Genomic DNA, 21,000 nt, shown 5'->3' on the forward strand with positions numbered 1-21,000 from the left:
GTGAGCTATTTCATTTTGTGTCATTCATGATAGAAAAATTGCTTGCTTTGTTTTTTGAAGACTGTTTCAAGTTTTTTAGAGTATAAGAGTACTAAAGCCAAAAGGTTGGATGGCTTTCCTGAGAACATTCAAACTCTGAAAAATACTGATTTTATTTGAACTTTCCTATGGTCATTTTACAAAATTACATTCATCGTATTCATGTTGTACTCTTGAAAAATTAGAACAAAAGATTCCTATAGATTAATTTCTACCTTGAAGGCCATTGAAGATCTACTTGGTCAATAAATAACTTATGCATGCTTATTCAAGCTCAAATTTGAAAGTCATGGACTAGATTTCACCAACAGCTTTCTAACAAACTACACAGAGAATATATTATAAGGAATAATGAAATAGACAATTAAAAATAAAATCTTCTCTGCCCCCAACTTTAAATGGGAGTAGCTTTTATTTTCAAAGAAATCTAGGCAAGCAGAGCAAATGGCTTGATATTTTACACATACGAACATACACATAGTTTTATAAATTCTGCATTATTGGTTTTTCACTTACGTTTTTTCCAAAACTTGGTTTAAATGCAAACTATGGTTTCAACAACTAGAAATTCTCAAACCTCAACCTGCACTACAAAAGTAAAAGTTTATTTTTTTTCCAGCAGTAATAAAGAGCTGCTCATCAGAATGCTGCTAGAAATTCTGTTGATGTGCAATTCAGAATAGTTTCCAACTCATTCTCCTATACTTAGAATAGCTTTGCAGTGCTAAGAAAAAAATCACTTGATAAACAACATAAGGGAGACCAGTCTGAAAGTAAGTTGGTTCCATCTATTCTCTTTCATACATAATATAAAGTTATACTTTGAAGAGACTATTTTTGCTTCCTGTTAAAAATCTATAGACTTGGACATTCTAAATGTAGTACTATGAGTGCAAAAAAACATGGAAGAAGAGATGTGCCTGGATCAAGGCTTTTGGGCCATCTGACTTCGATAAGCAGCAGAACATATGGAAATTACAGCAGTGATCAGGCAATTTACATCTTATAAATGCAAGTCAGGACAAAGGACACTTAATGTGATTCCACCTGAGAAAAGCTCTATGTACTACATCAGAGACTCAGTTAGCCACAGTATGTTCAGTCACTAAGACTGAATGGGGCTTGAGCATGTCTAGTTTTCATGATGATACAAAGAGAGATCTTGGCCACCTATCATTAACAATCTCACTGCATTTGTTGCAGAACAGGGCCTGCTTGCTTCTGCGTTCTGATCAAATACCAATATAATAACTATACTTCTTTTTTTTAATACTCCTGTCAATGTGCTACAGTATTACTCTTCATTCCCCAACCTAACCGCTTGTGTAAGACTGCTGAGGGTTTTTTATGCTTTGATAATGACAGACACTAGCTCCCCATAAATAAAATCTAAGTCATTGGGAACTACAGGTTCTCCGTATTTCTGAGGATCAATTCTGTATTTTGCAGAACACTTTTGTATCCTCCAGGACTGGAAGTATAGCAGGAGAAAAAAATCAATGTGTCAGGCAAAGAAATAACAGGTGGATCAGAGCTTTTTCAATACACGCTGTGTATTTCTTTACAAATTGCGCTCCCTGAACCACCCACTTTGAAAGAAATCCACTTTCCCACACAACTGCTTTGAGTAGCTCAGGTTACATGGAGAGGCTGTCACTCAAAAGACAACTTACAAGTAGTGTTCCCAAAGCTTAGCAGCCTTCCTTTTCCTCCATCAGAACTTCTTTGCCTTATGAGGTAGGTGCGATTAATTAGTCCTCAACACTCCATTATAACAATAATATTACCTAGCATATACAGTATTTTTCATCAGTAGATGAAAAAGTACTTAGTAAAAAAGGCAACTGTCATCCTCAAATAATACTAAATAATCAGCTCTGTGGGCTTAATCCTTAAAAATGGTGTGTTTTAAAACCATGAAGAAGCCAAAATATAAGCTCCAAATAATACACCTTCTCTAGCAAAGGAGATTATTGTCTGTTCAATGGAACCCAAGAGGGATCCATAAAGCAAAAAGGGAATATATTTGCAAAGATGCCACATAGGATTAGAAGGGACCTTTTCAGTTATTGAGCTAAGGCCCAGCTTTCCCATGCTGATATATCACATAAGCCCTTTCTTAAACAGCTCAAGTTTTACCTTAGAACTAGTGAGAGCTTTTTCCCTTTCATTAATACCACCGAGAGGCTCTGCCAGAATGTACTGATCTGATGAGCATACATTTTCCTCTGATTTCGATCCTAAATGTATAGATGATCTGATAAAACCTATTTGTCTTGGTATCAACACTATCCATTCATTTGAATAGCTCTGCCCTCTCTGGAAAAGACACTGTATTTAGAAAGTTCTCAGTTCAGGAAAGGAATGGAAAAATACAATCAAGTCTCCTATTCTAATAACCAGTAAAGTTTACCACATTTTGCCTGTGGCTACTGACATATATACATTATCTACTACTTTTCAGTGTCAAATTCAACTTTTTACTATTTAAAATGAGTAACGTTCACTTAGCCAACACTTCCCTTGGAATATTTATTAAAAGTCCAAGATCTAGCTCCAGAGAAGCGACAATCATCTTACAGTCCAGATTACTTTTTCCCAAGGTGCATTACTTTACACTTATCTACACTGAACTTCATTTGCCATTGTATTGTCCTGTTTTTAAAAAATCTTATGGTAGAGCTTCCACAGCTTCTGCTCATGATTTATTAAAACATTTAACTATCCTTACCTTTAGAACCACTTTTTCTCCTGTCAAATCCTACATTTCCCACTGATGCAATTTAAGCCCTTAACTCGTTATATTCTGATCAAATCCACTTGTGTAGGCAATGAAAAGTCTAGCCACCCTGTAGTACTGAATGCAAATGTACAGTCCTCATCTTCTTGAGAATTTCACTATACATCAACCTTTACCTCTTTAATGAGCCAGGGAAGAGGTTTGACCTGCCACCATATGCTTTAGGGTAGTGCTAAGATACACTTCTTTCTCAGCAAATGTCTGTAGACATTATACATCAAATATCTAGGATAACCGCACTTGTGAAGTTCTGATCTTTTTTACTCTATTTTTGCTATCTGAACAAGTAGCAAAGACATCCTCATATACTTTTTGCTCCTGCATCCTTGGCTGACAGCTCCAGCAATCTGGAAACAATATTCTGCTGTTGTCTTTGGAGACAAAGAATCAATAGCATTAAGTAGAATTCTCACAGGAAAAAACACATTCCTAATGGTCATTATCTCATGTTCATGTTCAACCAACTATCTTGAAGTAACGTCACTGCTGATACTTTTAGTTCACTCCTAATTTTTCTTCCTTTTCTTCACTTTCAGCATCTAGAAACATATTTGCCATTATATATATGTATGAAAGACAGTCATCCAAAACTTAAGTGGTCTAATTACTTCTTAAAATGGCTTATTTTGTGATACACTGGAACCACTGATTAGAGTAACAAGGCAGAATGCAACTTCCTTATCAGTTTCAAGTCTTTGCCTTTCACAGTTTTTTCCTTATCATTATTATTACTAAATACATAACCACAAGTTCTCTTACTGGAGAACTGAAGATCTACAGCCTCTGCTCCTGAATTAAGCTGATAAGGAAGAGCTGACGGGAGGTCTAGAAAGACTTAAATTAGCCTTATATAATCCTTGCAATGTCCACCATCACCAAAATGCTTCACCTGCAGGATCACTGTCTTCTTTCTATTCAATATACAGTTCATTCAATGGCGTATTTGCTCTTGAAAGGACCAAACAGGCAGGTTTTCTGTACTCTTTGTAATAATAGCAAAATCTCTCTTTACTTAATAATCTTGCTGTGTTATCAGCAGCTGTAAGCTGAAAGTATCAGCGTTCCATATTTCAATTCAGTCATTGTTTCTTAACATTTCCTTCAACTTTAGAATGTTGATTCTGTTAGATTCACACACAAATGCTTGGTGACCACCACATATCAATCATCCATTTGCAAGTTTGATTGGCAGCTTTCATGTTTAGGAGTGAATTTCAACAGAAAAATTCCCTGTAATTTCAAAAGACTGAAACCTGAAAGAATAATTTATAATGGATAATGATATGTCATGTTTCCACAGTGCTGAATCCTTAAAAATGTATGTGACACTCAGGTACAACAATTAGGTTAGTGTGAGATACAGTGGGGCTGCTTTTAGTAGTATGGCAAATGATGATCTCATATTTGAGCCGAGTCTCTCCCTGACTCCCCCAAACAATATCCTCTTTTCTTTTTTAACTCCTTTTTTTTTACTGCAACCCACTACTACCTGCAATGATTGCACTCTTTTTCGTCTTCTCTCCCTCACCCTGCCTTATTACAAAAAAAGCCAGCTCTCACTACTCTGTTCAACTCCCTACAAAGGAATCGTTTATAACAAGTGACAATCAAAACTGAGCACAATGCTTTTCTCATTCCCATTCATTAGCTCCTCCATTCCCAGTTAAAATCCCAAAGTCCTCATTTTTCGCCATGACATTTTAAACATCTCTTCTCTGAGACCCACTAAAAACACAGCTCCTGATCTTTAGGCCTTCTTTTTGTGATTTCTACTCTCCCAAGCCCACCCAAAACTCAGTTCTGCCAACAAGCACCACCTCTAATTACCACTGATAACCTTTCTGCCAGTGGGAGCTTTTCATTTCCTGTCTGCCACTAAGCAGTATCCCTATTCCACCACAGCTCGTCCATAGAAGCAACATACTGGTTTTACCTAGTCTTGAAACACAAAACTCTAATTAGCATAAAAGTGCTCCCTGTTCAGAAATGGCTAAGATTTTTCCATTATTTCTGTGCAGCCAAATTGTGACCAAAATCCCAGGAGCTTAATGGAGTATTTCTCACAACACCTGCATAATACATCATCTCCTCCTCCTTGTTATTTACTGTTGTATATATATAGTAAACACCACTTTAATTATTAAAAATAAACCACTGTGTTTATATATGCAGATGTTTTCCAAAGCAAGTTGTTTCCAAAGACAATATTTTGTCCTTAAGGGGAAGGAAAAAAAAAAAAAAAAAAGACTTGTTTTATCCTCCTGTGTCCCCGATTTCACGTTGGAAGATTACAGTCCATTATGCTCTAAACCTTTTTTTTTCCCCCCTCCAAAAATACCTTTACATTTTGCCTCAGGTTGACAGCATTACTCTATATCTGCTTCCCTTGAGTCAACCTGCAAAATAAACTATCATGCCAATTAAAAGGAAAATAGTACAAATTGTTTTAGATTTGTTGGAGGGGAAGGGAGTTCCAGGCCCCTCTTTAGAGGCAGCAATTACTGTGTGTAAGAGCATTTTATTCTGAGCTAAAGTCATTTTGTCCTGATTTACCGGCCTATTGTGTCTCCATTTCCCAAGGTGGAAAAGTAGCTTTTGATAGCAACTATGTTCTTTTTTTTGAAAAACCATTTTTAGTAAAACTGAGAAGGTTCTGTGATGAGAAACTTACAGGCCTGTTGCAGTTACAGGGCTCATCCCAAGTGAGCAGTGTAGAGAGAGGCCTTTTCGAAAGATGAAAAAACTGCAGTGATACAGGAGCTTTCCTGGCAAGAGCAAATAAATCAATTCCCAAGTATATCCAGATAGATATCAGACTAGGCACCTCTCTTTTCCAGAGATTTTCAAAAGTAATGACTAAATCTGGGTAAAAGAGTTCTTTGGTGTGCAACTTGAGCCTCTTCAAATTTGAAGGAGTCTGTTTTTCAAATGGTAGAAATACTAACTCAAAATCAGTCATCCAAAGCTGGTAAAGCAAGCAAGGTAGCATCCACAATTACCAGCTGCTTAAAACTTTCCTTAAGTACTTTCACATCATATGCTGTAGGCCACTGTTCAACCAACAAACACACTGTCTAATAAGCATGATCTATTCCGACACATACAGGGAACTAACCATGCTGCTTTTTAGTTCCCAGTGTTGCTTGGTCTTAATCTGATTTGTTCTTCTCTAACTTACAAAACTATTACTCACTTTTCCTAATGGAGAGCTTCTGCTTTTAGAATTACTTGGAAAATGATAATCAATAGACAGGATATGCAAATTTCACATTAACACCTATACAGGCAGGACTTCAGTGTCTTTGTGTAGTTGACAAGCGATAGTAGTAGCATCATCCCAGAAAACAATTTTGTCACTTTTAAGGCTTCTCTATAAGGTAAGCTTATGCCAGTCTAAAATGACATGTCATTTTAAACAGCTATTGCTATGTCAACCAGCATAATATCCCACATGACTGCTTTTACAGGTATATATGTCATTTTGGAAGCTGTTTTAACTGAGCTGGCAAAAGCCATTTTTACACTGCAATAATACTATCCCCGGCAATCAGTTATACCAGTATAATTGTACTGGTGTAATTTATGGATTTTTCTATGTAGATTCTTTCTTTTCATTCCAGGATTCCGTGTTTTTGCTCCACATCCTTACTGCACCATAAATCTAACCATACTTCTGAAGCTCAAATAAATAAATGTTTACAAACAGGAGCTGGGTATGGGGAGGATATGATATCTGAATTCATCTGACTCCTGAATACAATAAAAACCAAAGCTCCTGAACTAGCTTTGTTCAAGGAAGAATTTTCTTCTCTCCATCTCCTGACAGTGGTCTTCAATTAAAGACTGCAACGATGAAACTCACTGAGATTGACGGAGGAAATAAAAGGAGTGAAACCAGTGAAATGCATCTGCAGAAGCAGATTATTAAATGTCCCGCAGACATCGGTGCGAGTGACAGCCGCCAGAGCTTAGTGGAAAAAAGAGAAGCGGAAAATTAAACTTCTCATTGGGCCTGATGATGATTAATATCTCTTCTCTGATGAGCTGAAACTGCTTAATCTTTGCTATTAATATCAAATCACTGAGGTGCAAGTACAGTAGCTGAAGAGAAAGGGGGCATATGAGAATGTTTAAAACTGGGAAGAGGAGAAAGAAACATGAAGAAAAATAACTGAGGTACATTTTGCTCTCAAATCTTAAACCCGCTAAAGCAAAAAACTCGGAATGTAGCTGAGAGCCACTATAAATGTCTCTGAAGTCAGGTCACTTAGGCAAAACAAAGTCATACAATTTAAAGGAGATAAATAGTAGGTTTCAGTCATTTGGTTAAAGGCATTTCCATTCTACAGGAAGACTACTTAATTCATCACATCTCCACTCAAGTGTACATGAACAGGCATCTAATACCTTCATCCAACACAAATATGTTAGATAATTGTTATTTTCAGATTTACTTACCTCTGTGTATATTGGCAAAGCTTTAAAGAGAGGTAGTTGGAGTTTCTTGGAAACCAACAATTATGTGTAGCTATGCAGACAGATTTTTATGCGTGGTTCCTATAAACATATCCTGTAAACTGTAACTTCTCTGTTAAGATTTTTACCTTAAACCCCTGGGTTTGTAATGCACTGAGGAAAGAGGTGAAATAGCTAAATCCATTATATTTAATTCTCTCAGAAAACATTCCACATGCATTACATTTTCAGACCAAAAGAAATCACTGTTAAAGTCAGTGTAGATCACTTGGGATACACATTATAATAGTTTGATCAGTAGAGAATAAAAGCAGAGTTTTATATCACCCATTCTTCTGAAAACATTATTCATGCTAAAGTTAACAAGCAAAATCACTGAGTAGGTTAAATTAAAACCAAGACAGACAGAAAATTTACTGATTGTGAAATATGAAAGTTGTGGCACTAGTTAAATATGATTTTAGAATACTGAATGCCTTAACTCTGTGAAAAATTAAAGGAAAAAAATTTTCATTTCTTAATGCTGCAAAGGTAACTTGTAAACACTATACAGTAATTTTATCTTTTATTTGGAGAATCAAGATTACAAGGTTGCTTAAAAAAAAAATCAGTTTACAATCTTTAATTCCTTGAATAATTAACTGCCACATTAGTGCTTAAATAAATCTTATTTCCTGAAGTTAATAAAAATTACTAATTCGCAGTGGAAACAGTGTTAGATTTGATCTTTTCTGAAGGGTTATTTTTCACACCGAAAAGGAATGGCAAACTGGAGTCCAGAGTGAAGAATCTGCTTGGGGAATTAGTTTTCTGGCCTGTGATGGCAACTGATCACTGAAGCTTCACAAATTTTCTGGTAAGTAGTTTCTATTAGCTATGGTAAGATTGGTAATTATCCTATAAATTCATCTGCTTTTCAAAACAGCTATACATTTTGGTAATTGCAGCACTCTCATCTATAATTCTCAAGGTGATATTTATTACATTCCACTTAATGTTCTGCAATATATCCCATAGTCATGATCATTTATTCTACATGAAATGGAGACTGTCAAAACGATTTTTTTTAATTGTTTTCCTTGCCTACTTCTCATCTTTTACTTCCTACATTGAAGCCAGACAAATCTGGACAAGGATTAAAGCACACATTTTTTGAATGTGTTGAATTAACTTATTCAGAGACGTACTAGAATTTTCCAACAGTTTTAAATCAAGGTTAGAAGTCTGGCTAGAGGCAAAGTTTTGGCTAATCTCAAAGGCGCAGGTCAGATGCTGGAATGACTGGCCAGTATTATTTTATCAACTCTACAGCCTATACTATGCAAGATGTGAGACATAATGACTGTTAACAGTCCCTGCAGCCTTAAAAATCTACAAATCTTCACAAACCAAGAAAATGTTGGGAACTTTTCTGTGTGATTTTATTGAGAGAATCTACAAATCTGTCTGCCAATTCCATTTTGAAACACAAATTAAACAAAAGACTGCAACTGTTCTAAGAAAGAGGTACTGACAAGCAGGGAAGTAAAGATGAATGATAAAATAAGAAAACTAGGAGGAGAGGAAGAAAATGGGAAGAGAGGAACAATAAGGTTTTGAAGGTTGTTATTATTATTATTTACTGTGTTTAATCACATCATGAACAGATAGCTCTTTCATGTTTTTATACCAGCAATTTCTTCAGGTCCTTTCTAGCATATAAGAATATTAGTAGCTTATTAGCTATGGCTTTATTTCAGCTCCAGAAATAATATTATATATATTACATGCTCTGTAACATTCTTTGATATTAAACTATACCATAACAATCTCAATCACTACACTTAGGATATCCGCAGAGAGCAAAATGAAGATGCTATTGTAGCACCATTAGCCACAGATAAACTGCTTTTAATCTAGTTAGGAAGGGGGGCTCAAGCTTCCCACAGAGTACAAGCCGGTCAGCATTTTTTGGCTTCTCAGACTGGCCTATCTCTACTACCAACAGTCCCTGTGCTAGCTCAATTACAGTCACCAAAAGCAGATGCAACTGTACTACAACCATACCAATTTACCAAAACAAAAGCATGTTCTGTTACTGACTGTGGACTTAGCTTAATAAAATTAGATGAATGCAACTATTTTTGTAATTTGAACTACACTTTGAGTACCCTCGCCCCCGGCCCCGCTTACTGATCTCTGCAAACTCTGATGTTAAGCAACCTAAAAAATGAACAGGACAGAATTATAAAGAAAAAAGGAGATTTAAAACCCGATGGTTACATCCTGCATTTTGAGTTATATTTCACAGACCTATGCAGAAGTATAGTCATGCCACAGGTTAGAAAAAATAACTACAGCATGATCTCTCAAATGGCTTGATCATTGTTAAATTGAAAGAGAAATCTCAGGCTAAAAACATATCATTTTTCAGGTCATCAACTTTTCCTCCTATTGCTGGTATCTACAGAGTTGAGTGAACCAAGATGACTGCTGTCAGCCCACATTTTTTAAGTTAGCTGTGCATTCCACTCAATTCTCCAAAGATATCTGGATACATTAAAAAACAAACAAACAAAAAAAACAGCGCTCCCAGATTCAAGTCTCTAAACAAGAATTGCAGAAGGCAAAACAATGCAAGAGAGGCAAAACTTCAAGGAAGGGAAATAAACTACTCAGCTGAACAATTATTCAAGGGCTGTCATGACTGAAAAGCATTTGAAAGGGTAAAGACAGAATAAAGACATGTATTAAAGACACTAGTATTCTTTAATGTAAGCATACCAAAAACCTATCCATCCAATATCAGGATATTAACCACCATACTCAGTTGCTTTCTCTAAATCATCCAAGAACATTATCTGCAGAATATATGAATGGCCATATATAATTGCACAAAAGACCTACTCAGCCTAGTTTCTAGTCTTCGACAGTGAACAACAGCAGACAACTACAGAAGAATGTAAAGCGGATACAGAAAAATACAAGTCCAAATTTTTTCCAGTATATTAAGGATATCCCAGCAATAGGCAGCTCAGAGATATGCCAAGCCATAGTAGGGAACTTTCAGTTCTCAAGCCCTTGAGAACATTTTTCTTTCATAAATTTATCTAATTACTTTTTCAACCTAGTGACCTTTTTGTAAGCTTTTTATATCCTCAACATCTGGAGTCAATGAGTTAACTGTTTAACAAAGTGATGTGTGAATTATTTCCTTGAGTTTCTTTTAAACCTGATAAACAATCATTTAATTTGACTCCTCTTCCTTCTTGTATTATGCATACTTAAATATTCAAAATAAAATGTTCAAAATTACTGGAAGACACTAAGATACGATTTGCTGATTACAAGAAAGATTCTGACTTCAAACTTTCTCCTGATCTGAAACAGAACACAAATTTTAAAAGCATAAAAATTCCACAGAAATCAAATACCATAAGTCAATTGTTCTGAGTTAACTGAAATATTCAGCAGAATCAAAACATTCAGTTTTAATTTTAACCACTTAAAACATTTATATTTCAGGTATTTTTCTCATCCTCTTGGTATACACTTGTTGACCTGCTTGCCTGTTCGTTCACCCCCACAGCTCATTGGCTAATTTCAAACAATTTTGTAGAAGGGAAAAAGTCAGAGGTAATGAGGCTTCTACAACTGTCAGGAACCCGCAGAGAGAGAGATGAGAGATGCTATACATTTTCCTGTTGAGAAATATGCTGCAGTGTGAGCTCAAGATTTATTTAGATACCAAGAGACCCATATGGGAGCTAGATTTTATAAATGCCCTAATTGGGGGAAAAGCAAGTTTAACATCAATCAGCTACATGACATCAATAACAGCAAGTCAGGCTACATTAGTTCCAGCACTCAAAGAATATCTGATGTGCTTATAAAATTGTGTTGTGTTTTGAAAAGCCAAGCACTACTTGTTTGAGGTGGGACGGGGGTTGTTTGTTTGTTTGTTTTAAACAAGACCATTGAACTCCTCTTGTTTGGCTGTTTTTCTGTAGAAAAACATTTTTTGTCAAAAAAGTTAGCAAGTACCTACATCTGAAATAGAGAAAGAGAAATCAGGATATAGTTCTCCTGCTGCTAGTGTTCCATGCAGCCCTGACACAATCTAGCAACTGGATATCTCTCCTTCTTAAGGTGGAATTCCCTCATCTTCATATGATGTAACTTTATAGACCACATTTTTCCTAAAAGTTTGCTCAAAGTGTGCGGAAGAAAGAGATGAAACAAATCCTAGACAATTCTCACAGCTTATCTTCAGAACAAGCTACTCTTACAAAGGGGTTGCCAGCTTATTCCTGGTCAAAGTCGCCCTTGCCATTCTGATCTTTATGTTTCTGCCAGAAATGACAAAATAAGGGTTGACTGGAAAAGGAAAGCAAAGACAAAAAAATGCATTTAAAAACAACGATAACAAATCCATCCAATCAACAGGTGTATGGAAAGGAAAGGAAAGAAGCTAAGCCTACAGCTTCCTTTACTTATGATAGAATAAACAGCTACTTAAAAAATGAGTGTCAAAAGAGAACTTGTGTCCCCTGTACTGGAACTGAAAAGAGTGGTATCAACTTGCCTTCATTTGGTACAACACTCTGACAAAAGTGGCCACTGCAAAATTGGTAGAATTTCCTGAAATGATATATTGTTTCAAGAGTGTGAACTCCTGGCAAGCTAAGGAAGAAACAATGCAGACACCAGCATTTGAGTGTTGAACTGTTTAGTGGACCTTAAGGATAAAATTAAGGATAAAATTGCATTGCAGGCACATAAGTATTAAGTTTAATTGAAAGAGTAATTGAGAAGAAAAAGCCATATTGTCCATGGTTTGACTCCCCAAAGCTTCTCATGGCCATGTTGTATTTTGGCTCACATTTTTAGTCTAAGGCCATTCTCATTTTGCCATTGAAACTACTTAAACTTTCCAGTCACTGCTCACAAGCACACTGTTTCTTTATATAATAGGGAGTACAGGCCCATTCTTTTTTCATACTCACTTATTAATTTTCTTTTCTTAGTTGATGGACAGGCAAGCGCTCTCACATCTGTAAAACAAAATCTAATTCCGAGGATACTGATTTGCAAGCAAGAAAAGATCGTGAAAAAAAGAACCAGAGTCACAGGGTTTTTTTTTCCACAGTAGGGATCTTCTGGTCAAAAGCATACGTTATCTAAACTTCCTCAGTACCCTATGTATCCAAATTACAAGAATTTCATAGAAAGAAATGTTTTCCAGGATAGAGTCACAAAACTTGGCATAAGCCTGAGGCCTTTACTGTGGTGACCAATTTTACTCTTATACAATCTCCGACCAAAATCTACAGACATAACTTAAAATATCTTGATTGTAGCTTAGGCAAAGAGGTGCTAAAATGACAACTCTCAGCATATCTTAAAAAGGGGTTAAAAAAGAAAAAAAAGAAAAAAAAGTAAAACCAGCCTTTGCTCCAGGATAGAAGTGTGCACACAAGCAGCCGTTGTGCAGTGGTTTACTACATGCCAATCATAACTAAAACATACCTCCTGAAAACCTGCTCAGGTACCCATCACAGTAACATCCTTATTATGGGCAGGGTCATCCCTTCAGGACTTCTTTTCTCACAGCCTTATTAAAAACATCAGATCAATACAGAGGTTTAAACTTCTTTTTAAAATGGACACTGGATTAAGGTTTCTTGTTTGTATCTGTTGAAATACACAGCAGACACAATTCTAGCAAACTGGGCAAATTGTAATGAAAAAGGCAATTTAAGATTTAGCCCCTTTCTGATTACATTGTCTGTGACGGAATTATTTTCTCATGTTTTTCGTTAGTTGAAAGTGTCTGATGGACATTTTAGCAATTAATTATTTGTCTACTTCTTGCTACGAGCAATGTATTGCAAGCACTAAAAAAACAAGCAGTTTTGATCATTCACATGGGTCATGTGATAAACTTTTAGCACTTCGCTGGATAAAACCAAACTCCCAGAATCAGTTTTCTGATTCAAGTATTCACAAATATGACTTCAAAATCAGCTTCCCATGAATACTAAGATTGGATATTCATTGTTTCTGTAGACAGTCTTCCCAATTAACATATTCACTAGAATATTTATGGAAAGCATACACAAAAAGGGTGTGAACAGCATCAAAGTGAATCCATTTAAATACTAAGATGAATATTTGCAGCCTTCTTTCATTTCATTTTATTGTATTTTATGAGGTGTTTGCCCAACTCTGGCTCCAATCATGTCCCTACAGATTACTTGGACTAAAATCTACTCTATGTTAGGGAATGATAGTCACCTAAAACTGGGGTGCAAACAGGACAATCCAGAAAGGCAAGTCCCAGGAAAGAAAGAAGGCTCTGTTGGTAAAATGCTAGCCTGGCATTTAATAAAAACCAGACTCAACTTTGTGCTCTATCATGGACTCTCTACGTGATCTCAGACAACTTTTTCTCAAGTTTTCATATAAAAGTTACATTAGTGGCTCTGCCTTGCCTGTGGTACAGGTCTAAAGGTCTTGCCTGTGATACATGGTCTACAGAAAAGCCCTACACAGACACACGTTAGGGCTTTTAATCTCATGTGGATCCACAGAGGCCACAAAGCCACAGTGGACACTTTTGTGAGGAACCAGTGGTCTAGAGAGCATGTTACAATCCCAAACACCCATTTTATATGTATCTTTTATATATATATAAAGGTGTGTATATATGTGTGTGTGTGTGTATGTATATATATATATATACACATACACATACACACACACACACTTTACCTCCATGGTAAAGGAGATAGGAAACTGCTGCATATAGCTGGGAAAATGATGCTATTTCCGGAGCTACTGCTGGTTAGTGAAATTGCTATTTTCTTATAAATGGAATTGATTATGTATTATTTCATTATTTCCTCTCTCCTGTTTTAAATGCACTTCGTCCTTCCCACTCTATTACCTTGTCTTCTGAATGTAATTTAAGAATGTTGGAACAATTATCTTTTTCATTCAAAGTAACTGATAATTGAAATTATTCTGCCCTTGTGTGCATTATTAAAAACAACAACAGTAACCAGGTATGTTCAAAGGCTATACAGTATTCAAAACCCTCTTTAATATTCTAGTTCATGACCTTAATAGACATTTACACATGATAAATGAGGCTTTTAGTAGCTGTCGCTGTCACAGCCACAGCTTGGGTAATGCCACCTCCAGTGAATATTCCAAAGGGAGGGTCTTACCAGCAGTGACTGAATGACAGCTGTGAAGTAGCAGGCTGCAATATAATTTCTGACAAGAGAAACAAAAACCAAACCAAACCAAAATCCTCTTCTATAGAGTTGAAAACTATTTAAAAAGCAGGACATGGGAATTGATCACATTAGGGCATATTTGTATTACAGGTCCACTAACGAAGAGCTTATAAATGGTTTCTCAGTGAGTTCCCAGTGCCATGCTGTGGCAGAAGAACTGATATCCTTGGATATAAACATGTGGAGAAGTAATTTAATATTTAATTACACTGAAAACACACAATTTTACCACAGCACTGCAAACACCAGTACTGAACAGACACACACAGTTCTGGTGTCCTGAAAAAACAAGCAAACAAACAAACAGAATGGGAAAAGATGCAAACAAAAGAGCCCAAATTTCTTTGCTATGACAACTCAACCAGCTCAACCTGTTTAGCTTACTGAAAAAGACTGAGAGATGACTTGCCTACTGTATATAAGTACCTTCAAAAGGAAAAATAGCTAGCCCTGACAAGGGAATAATAAGCATGGATTTACCAAAGGTAAATCATGCTTGAACAACCTGACTGCCTGCTGTGATGAAATGACTAGATCTGTGAATAAGAAAAGACCAGCTGATGTGATCTCCATTGAATTTAGCAAGACTTTTGACATGGTCTTCCACAACATCCTTGTATCCAAGTTAGGATGTTATAGTACAGGTAGGTAGACTGCTAGATGGGTGAAAAACTGGTGGGATCGTTGGGCTCAAAGGGTAATGGTTAATGGTTCATACACTGTCTAGATTTTGGACAGTAGGTTAAACATGAGCCAGCAATGTGTCCAGACAGTGATGAAGGCCAACAGCATCTTGGGCTGTATTAACAGGATCACTGGAAGTAGATTGAGGGAAGTGACTATTCCCCTTTACTCGCTACTCATTAGGCACATCTAGAATACTGTGTCCAGTTTTGGGTCCCTCATTATATGAAAGACATTGAACAACTGGAGCAAGTTCAGTGGCGGGCCACCAAGCTGGTCAGAGGCTGGAGCACTTGACCTGTGAGGAGCAGCTAAAGGAGCAAGGCTTTTTCAGCCTGGAGAAGAGATGGCTTTGGGGGGGACCTAATGGCAGCCCTGCAGTGCCTACAAGCAAGCTGTCAAGAACACAGAGCCAGGCTCTTCACAGTTGCGCACGGTGGCGGGGGAAGAGATACAAAGGCCATGAATTGAAAGAAGAGATGTTCAGACTCTATATAAGGAAAAACTTTTTCACCTTGAGGACAGTCAAACAGGTTGTCCAGAGAGGTTTGATAGTCTCCATCCTTGTAGGTTTTCAAGACCAGACCGGATAAAGCTCTGAGCAACCTGGTCTGATCTCATAGCTGACCCTGCTTTGAGTAGGAGGTTGGATTAGAGAGCTCCTGAGGTCCCTTCCAGCCTGAATAATTCAGTCAGTCTATGAAAATACCACGTACTGATAATTTCTTTAATCTAGTGGGGAAAGTCGTAACAAAAAACACTGACTGGAATCTGAGGCCAGATGAACAGAAAAGAAAACCTTTAGCACCATTTGTGATCAATGAAACATAGTGCAGGAAGAGATAGAGGACTGTGCTGCTGCTTTCAAATCAAGGCAGAATGCTTTTGTGGGACATCTTTTATTCAAGCATCCATAGAGAGCTTAAAACATAAGTAAATTGTGTGAATTATAATGATGTACAAAACAAGAAATCAGATAAAATGACAGAATGGCTTTAACTCTCTGTCCATAATACCTTCAAATTTAGGAAAATAGTTATTTGGTTAAATAACTATTTTAACTGACCTTAGCTTTTAACCTATAAACTAAGACAAAATCATCCTCCATCCAGAAAATAAAAAAAAAAAAATCAAAAAAAAAAAGGAAACAGTTACTAACTTTATATTGTTTGCATTCCTTTTCCAGTGCAGGGCTTCTTAATAGGCAATGGTCTTTGCTTCCCAGCTTGCATTTAAGATTAATTCACACAGAGAGCTTTAAGCCACCTCAAATACCATTTAGCAGCAAATTTCAAGATTTGTACTGAGCTCTTTGTAAAAACAAAGGATTCTACACACACAGGAATTTAAAGCAGTACCCTATTATCAACTGAGGACACAAAATAATCATTACAACATGGCAGCATAATATTCTTCTAAAAGGAAAAGGTGAGGGCTGCATTTGCTCAGCTTTTAAAAATTAAACAAAATCAGTACTGTTCTGTCTGCTAAATCATTAGTTTTCCAGAATGCAGCCAGCACCCCTTATATTTCCAATATAATGTAAATCCCGTAAGTGTTTCAATCTAGAATGAGCTCATAGAATTACTGCCCATTAAGGCAGACTTTTAAGTAACTAAGTAAATTTGCATAAACAAATATTTGTACCTGGCATGTAACTAATTCAGAAATTTATGTACCGTACACTGAAATATCTTCAGATGTTCTTATTTTTAATTTAATTTGGAATACAATTTTGTTTTCAAACAGAGAACAAATTTCTCAGCTAGGGTTACATAAAAGAAGCTTGATATTTAAAACAATGCCTTTTTAAAATTATCAGACTGTAAACTAGTGTTTGAGCAATTTTTAAAAGGCTCAAATATCTTTCCTCTTGCTAAGATAACTACAAAAGCCAAATATTTTTTAAGCTTGCCAAAATAATACACCTAATGCCAAATATAAAATATTCCATCTTTTTTTTTTAAAGCTACAAAGTAGCAAAAAATAAGGTTGAAATCCAGCACTTTCTAGCCTGATCTAACTGAAATATCACTGTTGAATTCCTTTAAGGCCAGAAAAAAAGTTTGTCAGAGAATTTAAAAGGCAAAGTACTGGTTATTCCAAATCTGATTATAAAAAGTGCTAGTTATATAGCTGCAAGTCAATGTACACACAAACTTGAGGATATCCACTTGAAGAAAGAAGAGGACAGAAAGATATTCCAACTATAGCTGCTAACCAAGAGCCACACAGAGGGATCTGGATTCAAACTGATTTTATGTATAGAGATGCTCTAGGTATTAACTGATGTTTTGCATTCAGCCTTCTGGCACAACAAGCATAGAGGCAGTGGCCAGAACTAATAGTCTTCACACAAGCAGAACAAAAGCAATAAGACCACCCTCACGTGCTTGCAGGTTTGGGGCATGTAGGCATTTATAAAACCAGATCAGGGGCCCCTAAAACATTTCACAGAACCAACTTTTAAAGACATAACATCTTGCTACAAATCACTAAAAGGAAGCAGGCAGATCCCAGCACTTGGTTGTAGCTCCTAAACAGGAAGGACTAGAAGCAAGACAACTATTTTCCTGTCTTCTCTAGAAGAAGAACATCACAACTAAAAACAGATCATCTGATCTCAGGCTTGTTCATTAGTGACTGGGCTGTACTGTAAGGTGAAGGCAAAGCTTGAGAATGGGCTTATGTGGCACAGCAAGTCTTAGACTGAACTCTTCTTGGGCACTTTGCTGGCTGCCCAGCACAATCTGGTTCAGCCTTTATATGTTCATGTCGTGTTTAGAAAAGCTGAATTTGGGACATCTACAGATGGACATGATTGTAGCCAGCCCATCCTTATAAACACATTCAGACCCCCTGAAAAGAAAATCAAGTTTGTGTTAAACTTCTTAATTGCTCACACTCACACTCCTGAGAGCTCTTGAACTGGGACTAGCTAAATTCTTAGTCCAGCAGCATGGACTGTGAGCAGTTTTGTATTGAAAGCAGGCTTAGGCCTGGGCTTATCTGATATAATTGGCACTTGCTTTGAAGACTTAATCACTGCACAGATGAGATGAAATGCTCAGAATTTCATGCACACAACCAGTGGCTGCAGACAGACATCTTACAGCAGGGCTGCAACTATTTCCCCTTTGATCTCCATGCTTTCACTCAGCTCCCAGGCTGGATGACATTCAGGGACATTGCATGGATCACGGCTATGAAACCAGAGGACAATGCAGCATCATAACTGTAGGAGCAGAGATGTGTTAGAAGACAGGGAACTGTGTTGGGCAAACCTAGGTCATCCCTCTTACTATCAAAGCTATATCAAGTCTCATGCATGCTATGTAAGAAATTCTCCTTTTGCCCTTGTCTCAAGCTTTCTCTTTTGCTACGTTTACATCCACAGAGCAATGTCCCAACACACAGTCCCACATTCCACAAACTAAGTGCCACTGTGCTTTCCCTGGTCCTTGGGGCCACAGGGCAAGTGAAACCCTGCAGCTGGTTGACCATTATCTAGCAGCGCTCACTATGCAAAGAATTATGCTAGACACACCCTTCCCAATCTCTGACTTGTTCTGTAGGCCCTCCACTCTCTCCTAGCTAGATACACTTTCTACTTTGTGTCCCCACATGAAAGTCAACGGCTCATGTCACCCAGTCATATGGGATCTCACACACAGGTCCAATTAAAAATAAATAAATAAATAAATAAAATCAAGAGATTTGTGCAAAAACTGTCTTGAACACATATGGACATCTTTTTAAACAGTTTTAAATAATATTAAGGGCAGATCTGAAATGAGACACTAATTTTAATTGAAAGCAAAATCTTACAGAGCATAGGATAGAGCAACAATTAAACATCAAAAAACACAGGGAAGCAATGAGTAAGGGGAAATCTTTTTTGTTGTTGTTGTTTCACTTCTCAAAAATTTTCAAAAACAAGAGGAAAATCAAGCAACTGATGGCAGCAGTTACCTCCTCAGCAATGAGGACATGGTAAGAAAGGCCCTTTGTTCAAATCTGCTCTTTGGGAGACATTTCCTATGCAAGTCAAAACAGCTTTGTATGTATACAACCAATGATGACTGATCTGCACTTGTCTGCCCTCATACAAATCATTCAGCCATTATTCTCCTCTTACCTTCGAAACTCCCAGCAAACAGATAAATCCAGGTAATGGCTGGAACAAAAAGGACAGTCACAGAGGCAGCCAGGAATTTCCGTCGCCCTCTGCAGATTCCCAGCATTCTCTCAGGAGTGGAGACTGCCAGCCCAGTGCTGTTCCTATGTTGGAAGCAAATAGTCCACAGCCTCCCACATATTAATCCCTGAAAAGGAAAGGAAAAAAAGGTATTACCAGCTTATTTCTCTATAGAAAGGGTAGACTTTGCCAGTGTTCCTAAAGAGTTAAAAGAACAAGGTAAAAGCAGAGTTACTGCAACCGGAAAGCAATTCCCATTTCATCATTATGCACAACACATTTTACAATAAAGTAAGTTCCAGAAGTTCCATAAAACAGAGTAAGTCAATAAAATACATCTTATCACCTAAACACACACTAAGCTAATCATACAGACATTACCTTTATTTTTTTTTTGCTGTCCTTTTACTCTAAAGAGACTGGGTTCTTTGATCCCTATGTGTGGTGGTGGCCCTGGGCAGATAAGAGAAAGCTACCTGTATTTCTCGATCTGCTCCGAAAGAGCAAGAGTCACACCAGTGAATCAATGCGCTGGCTGCAGGTGGTCAAGGACTCAAGACAGTGAATCAAAAAAGGGAAGGTAAAGACTGGGGGTGGGAGAGCGTGTTATTAAAATAACTCAGATTGCCAGTCTCAAACCAGTGCTGATGAGCTGCTATATAAAAGGGGAAAACAGAAAAAGTAAAATACACAAGGAGAAGGGGATTCTGGAGAGTATCACTGTTTTTATAAGCAAAAACAAGCAAAATCAATAGGTCCTTAACTTGTTTAAAATACTTTTGCATTTCACAGACACAGGGAAGGCAAAATTATCTGAAGATTTTTATTCATAGGAAAATGAATATTCCCATAACTGTGCAGGCAGGCAGGGCATAAAGAAAACATTTCATATCTTTTGTTTTCTTTTGTAAAGGGAGGAAAATATAGAGAGGCTGCTATTAGGCTAGAGGAGTTTGAGAAGGAAAAGCAATCCATGCAAATCTAGTTCAGGTTTTGTGTGAAAGAGCTTATGATTTCAGATTAAAAAAAAAAAAAAAAAAAAAGAATCCATGTAGCAGCATGACAGGAAAAGAAATACAAACTGTGGCAGTACAAGGTGTTTAATAACAGTACCCTTTGGCTTGTGCTTAGACAAGCACTGAAGTTGAAAACAGCATTTAAAGCATTTCTATACAAACATATTAAAAATGACCACTGTGTACACAGAAAATATGTTTGAGCTCTACAACTCCGTGTATATTGGAGTTAAAGTCAATTCTGAAATCAAATTACAGCAAAAATGAGAGTTATAAACAGGAGAAATGGGCTCAGACAAAGAACTTTGCTGATGGAGATACCTGGCTGCAGCAATCGGGTAAACTTACAGCTGTTCGTCAAATGTTCAATAGAACCCACTTTACTACACTATGGTTTAAGAGCCACAATAGTACTCTTGACCTTGGAACTGATAAAATGGAATATAATTTGTCCAGAGCCAGCACAAAAAGCATTACATTGTGTCAGCTTTTCAACTCAATGAA

The 21,000-nt window shown here is 36.9% G+C and overlaps 1 protein-coding gene across 4 annotated transcripts in view; it reads right to left on the reverse strand.

Annotated features, from left to right (window-relative positions):
- Window positions 1-21,000, reverse strand: part of LARGE1 (LARGE xylosyl- and glucuronyltransferase 1) — a 285,687-nt gene that overhangs the window by 178,854 nt on the left and 85,833 nt on the right. For 3 of the 4 annotated variants that reach the window (XR_010886140.1, XR_010886141.1, XR_010886139.1), the window contains exon 1: window positions 19,421-19,616. Coding sequence is in view for 1 of the 4 variants with exons in the window: in XM_067309055.1 (XP_067165156.1) it covers window positions 19,421-19,526 (106 nt within the window). In the remaining 3 variants the exon portion in view is untranslated. Of the gene's footprint in view, window positions 1-19,420; window positions 19,617-21,000 lie in introns of those variants that run through there. The other variant, XM_067309055.1, reaches the window with a different exon arrangement.

This window comes from Apteryx mantelli, chromosome 1 (assembly GCF_036417845.1).
Source record: "Apteryx mantelli isolate bAptMan1 chromosome 1, bAptMan1.hap1, whole genome shotgun sequence".
NCBI lineage: Eukaryota > Metazoa > Chordata > Aves > Apterygiformes > Apterygidae > Apteryx > Apteryx mantelli.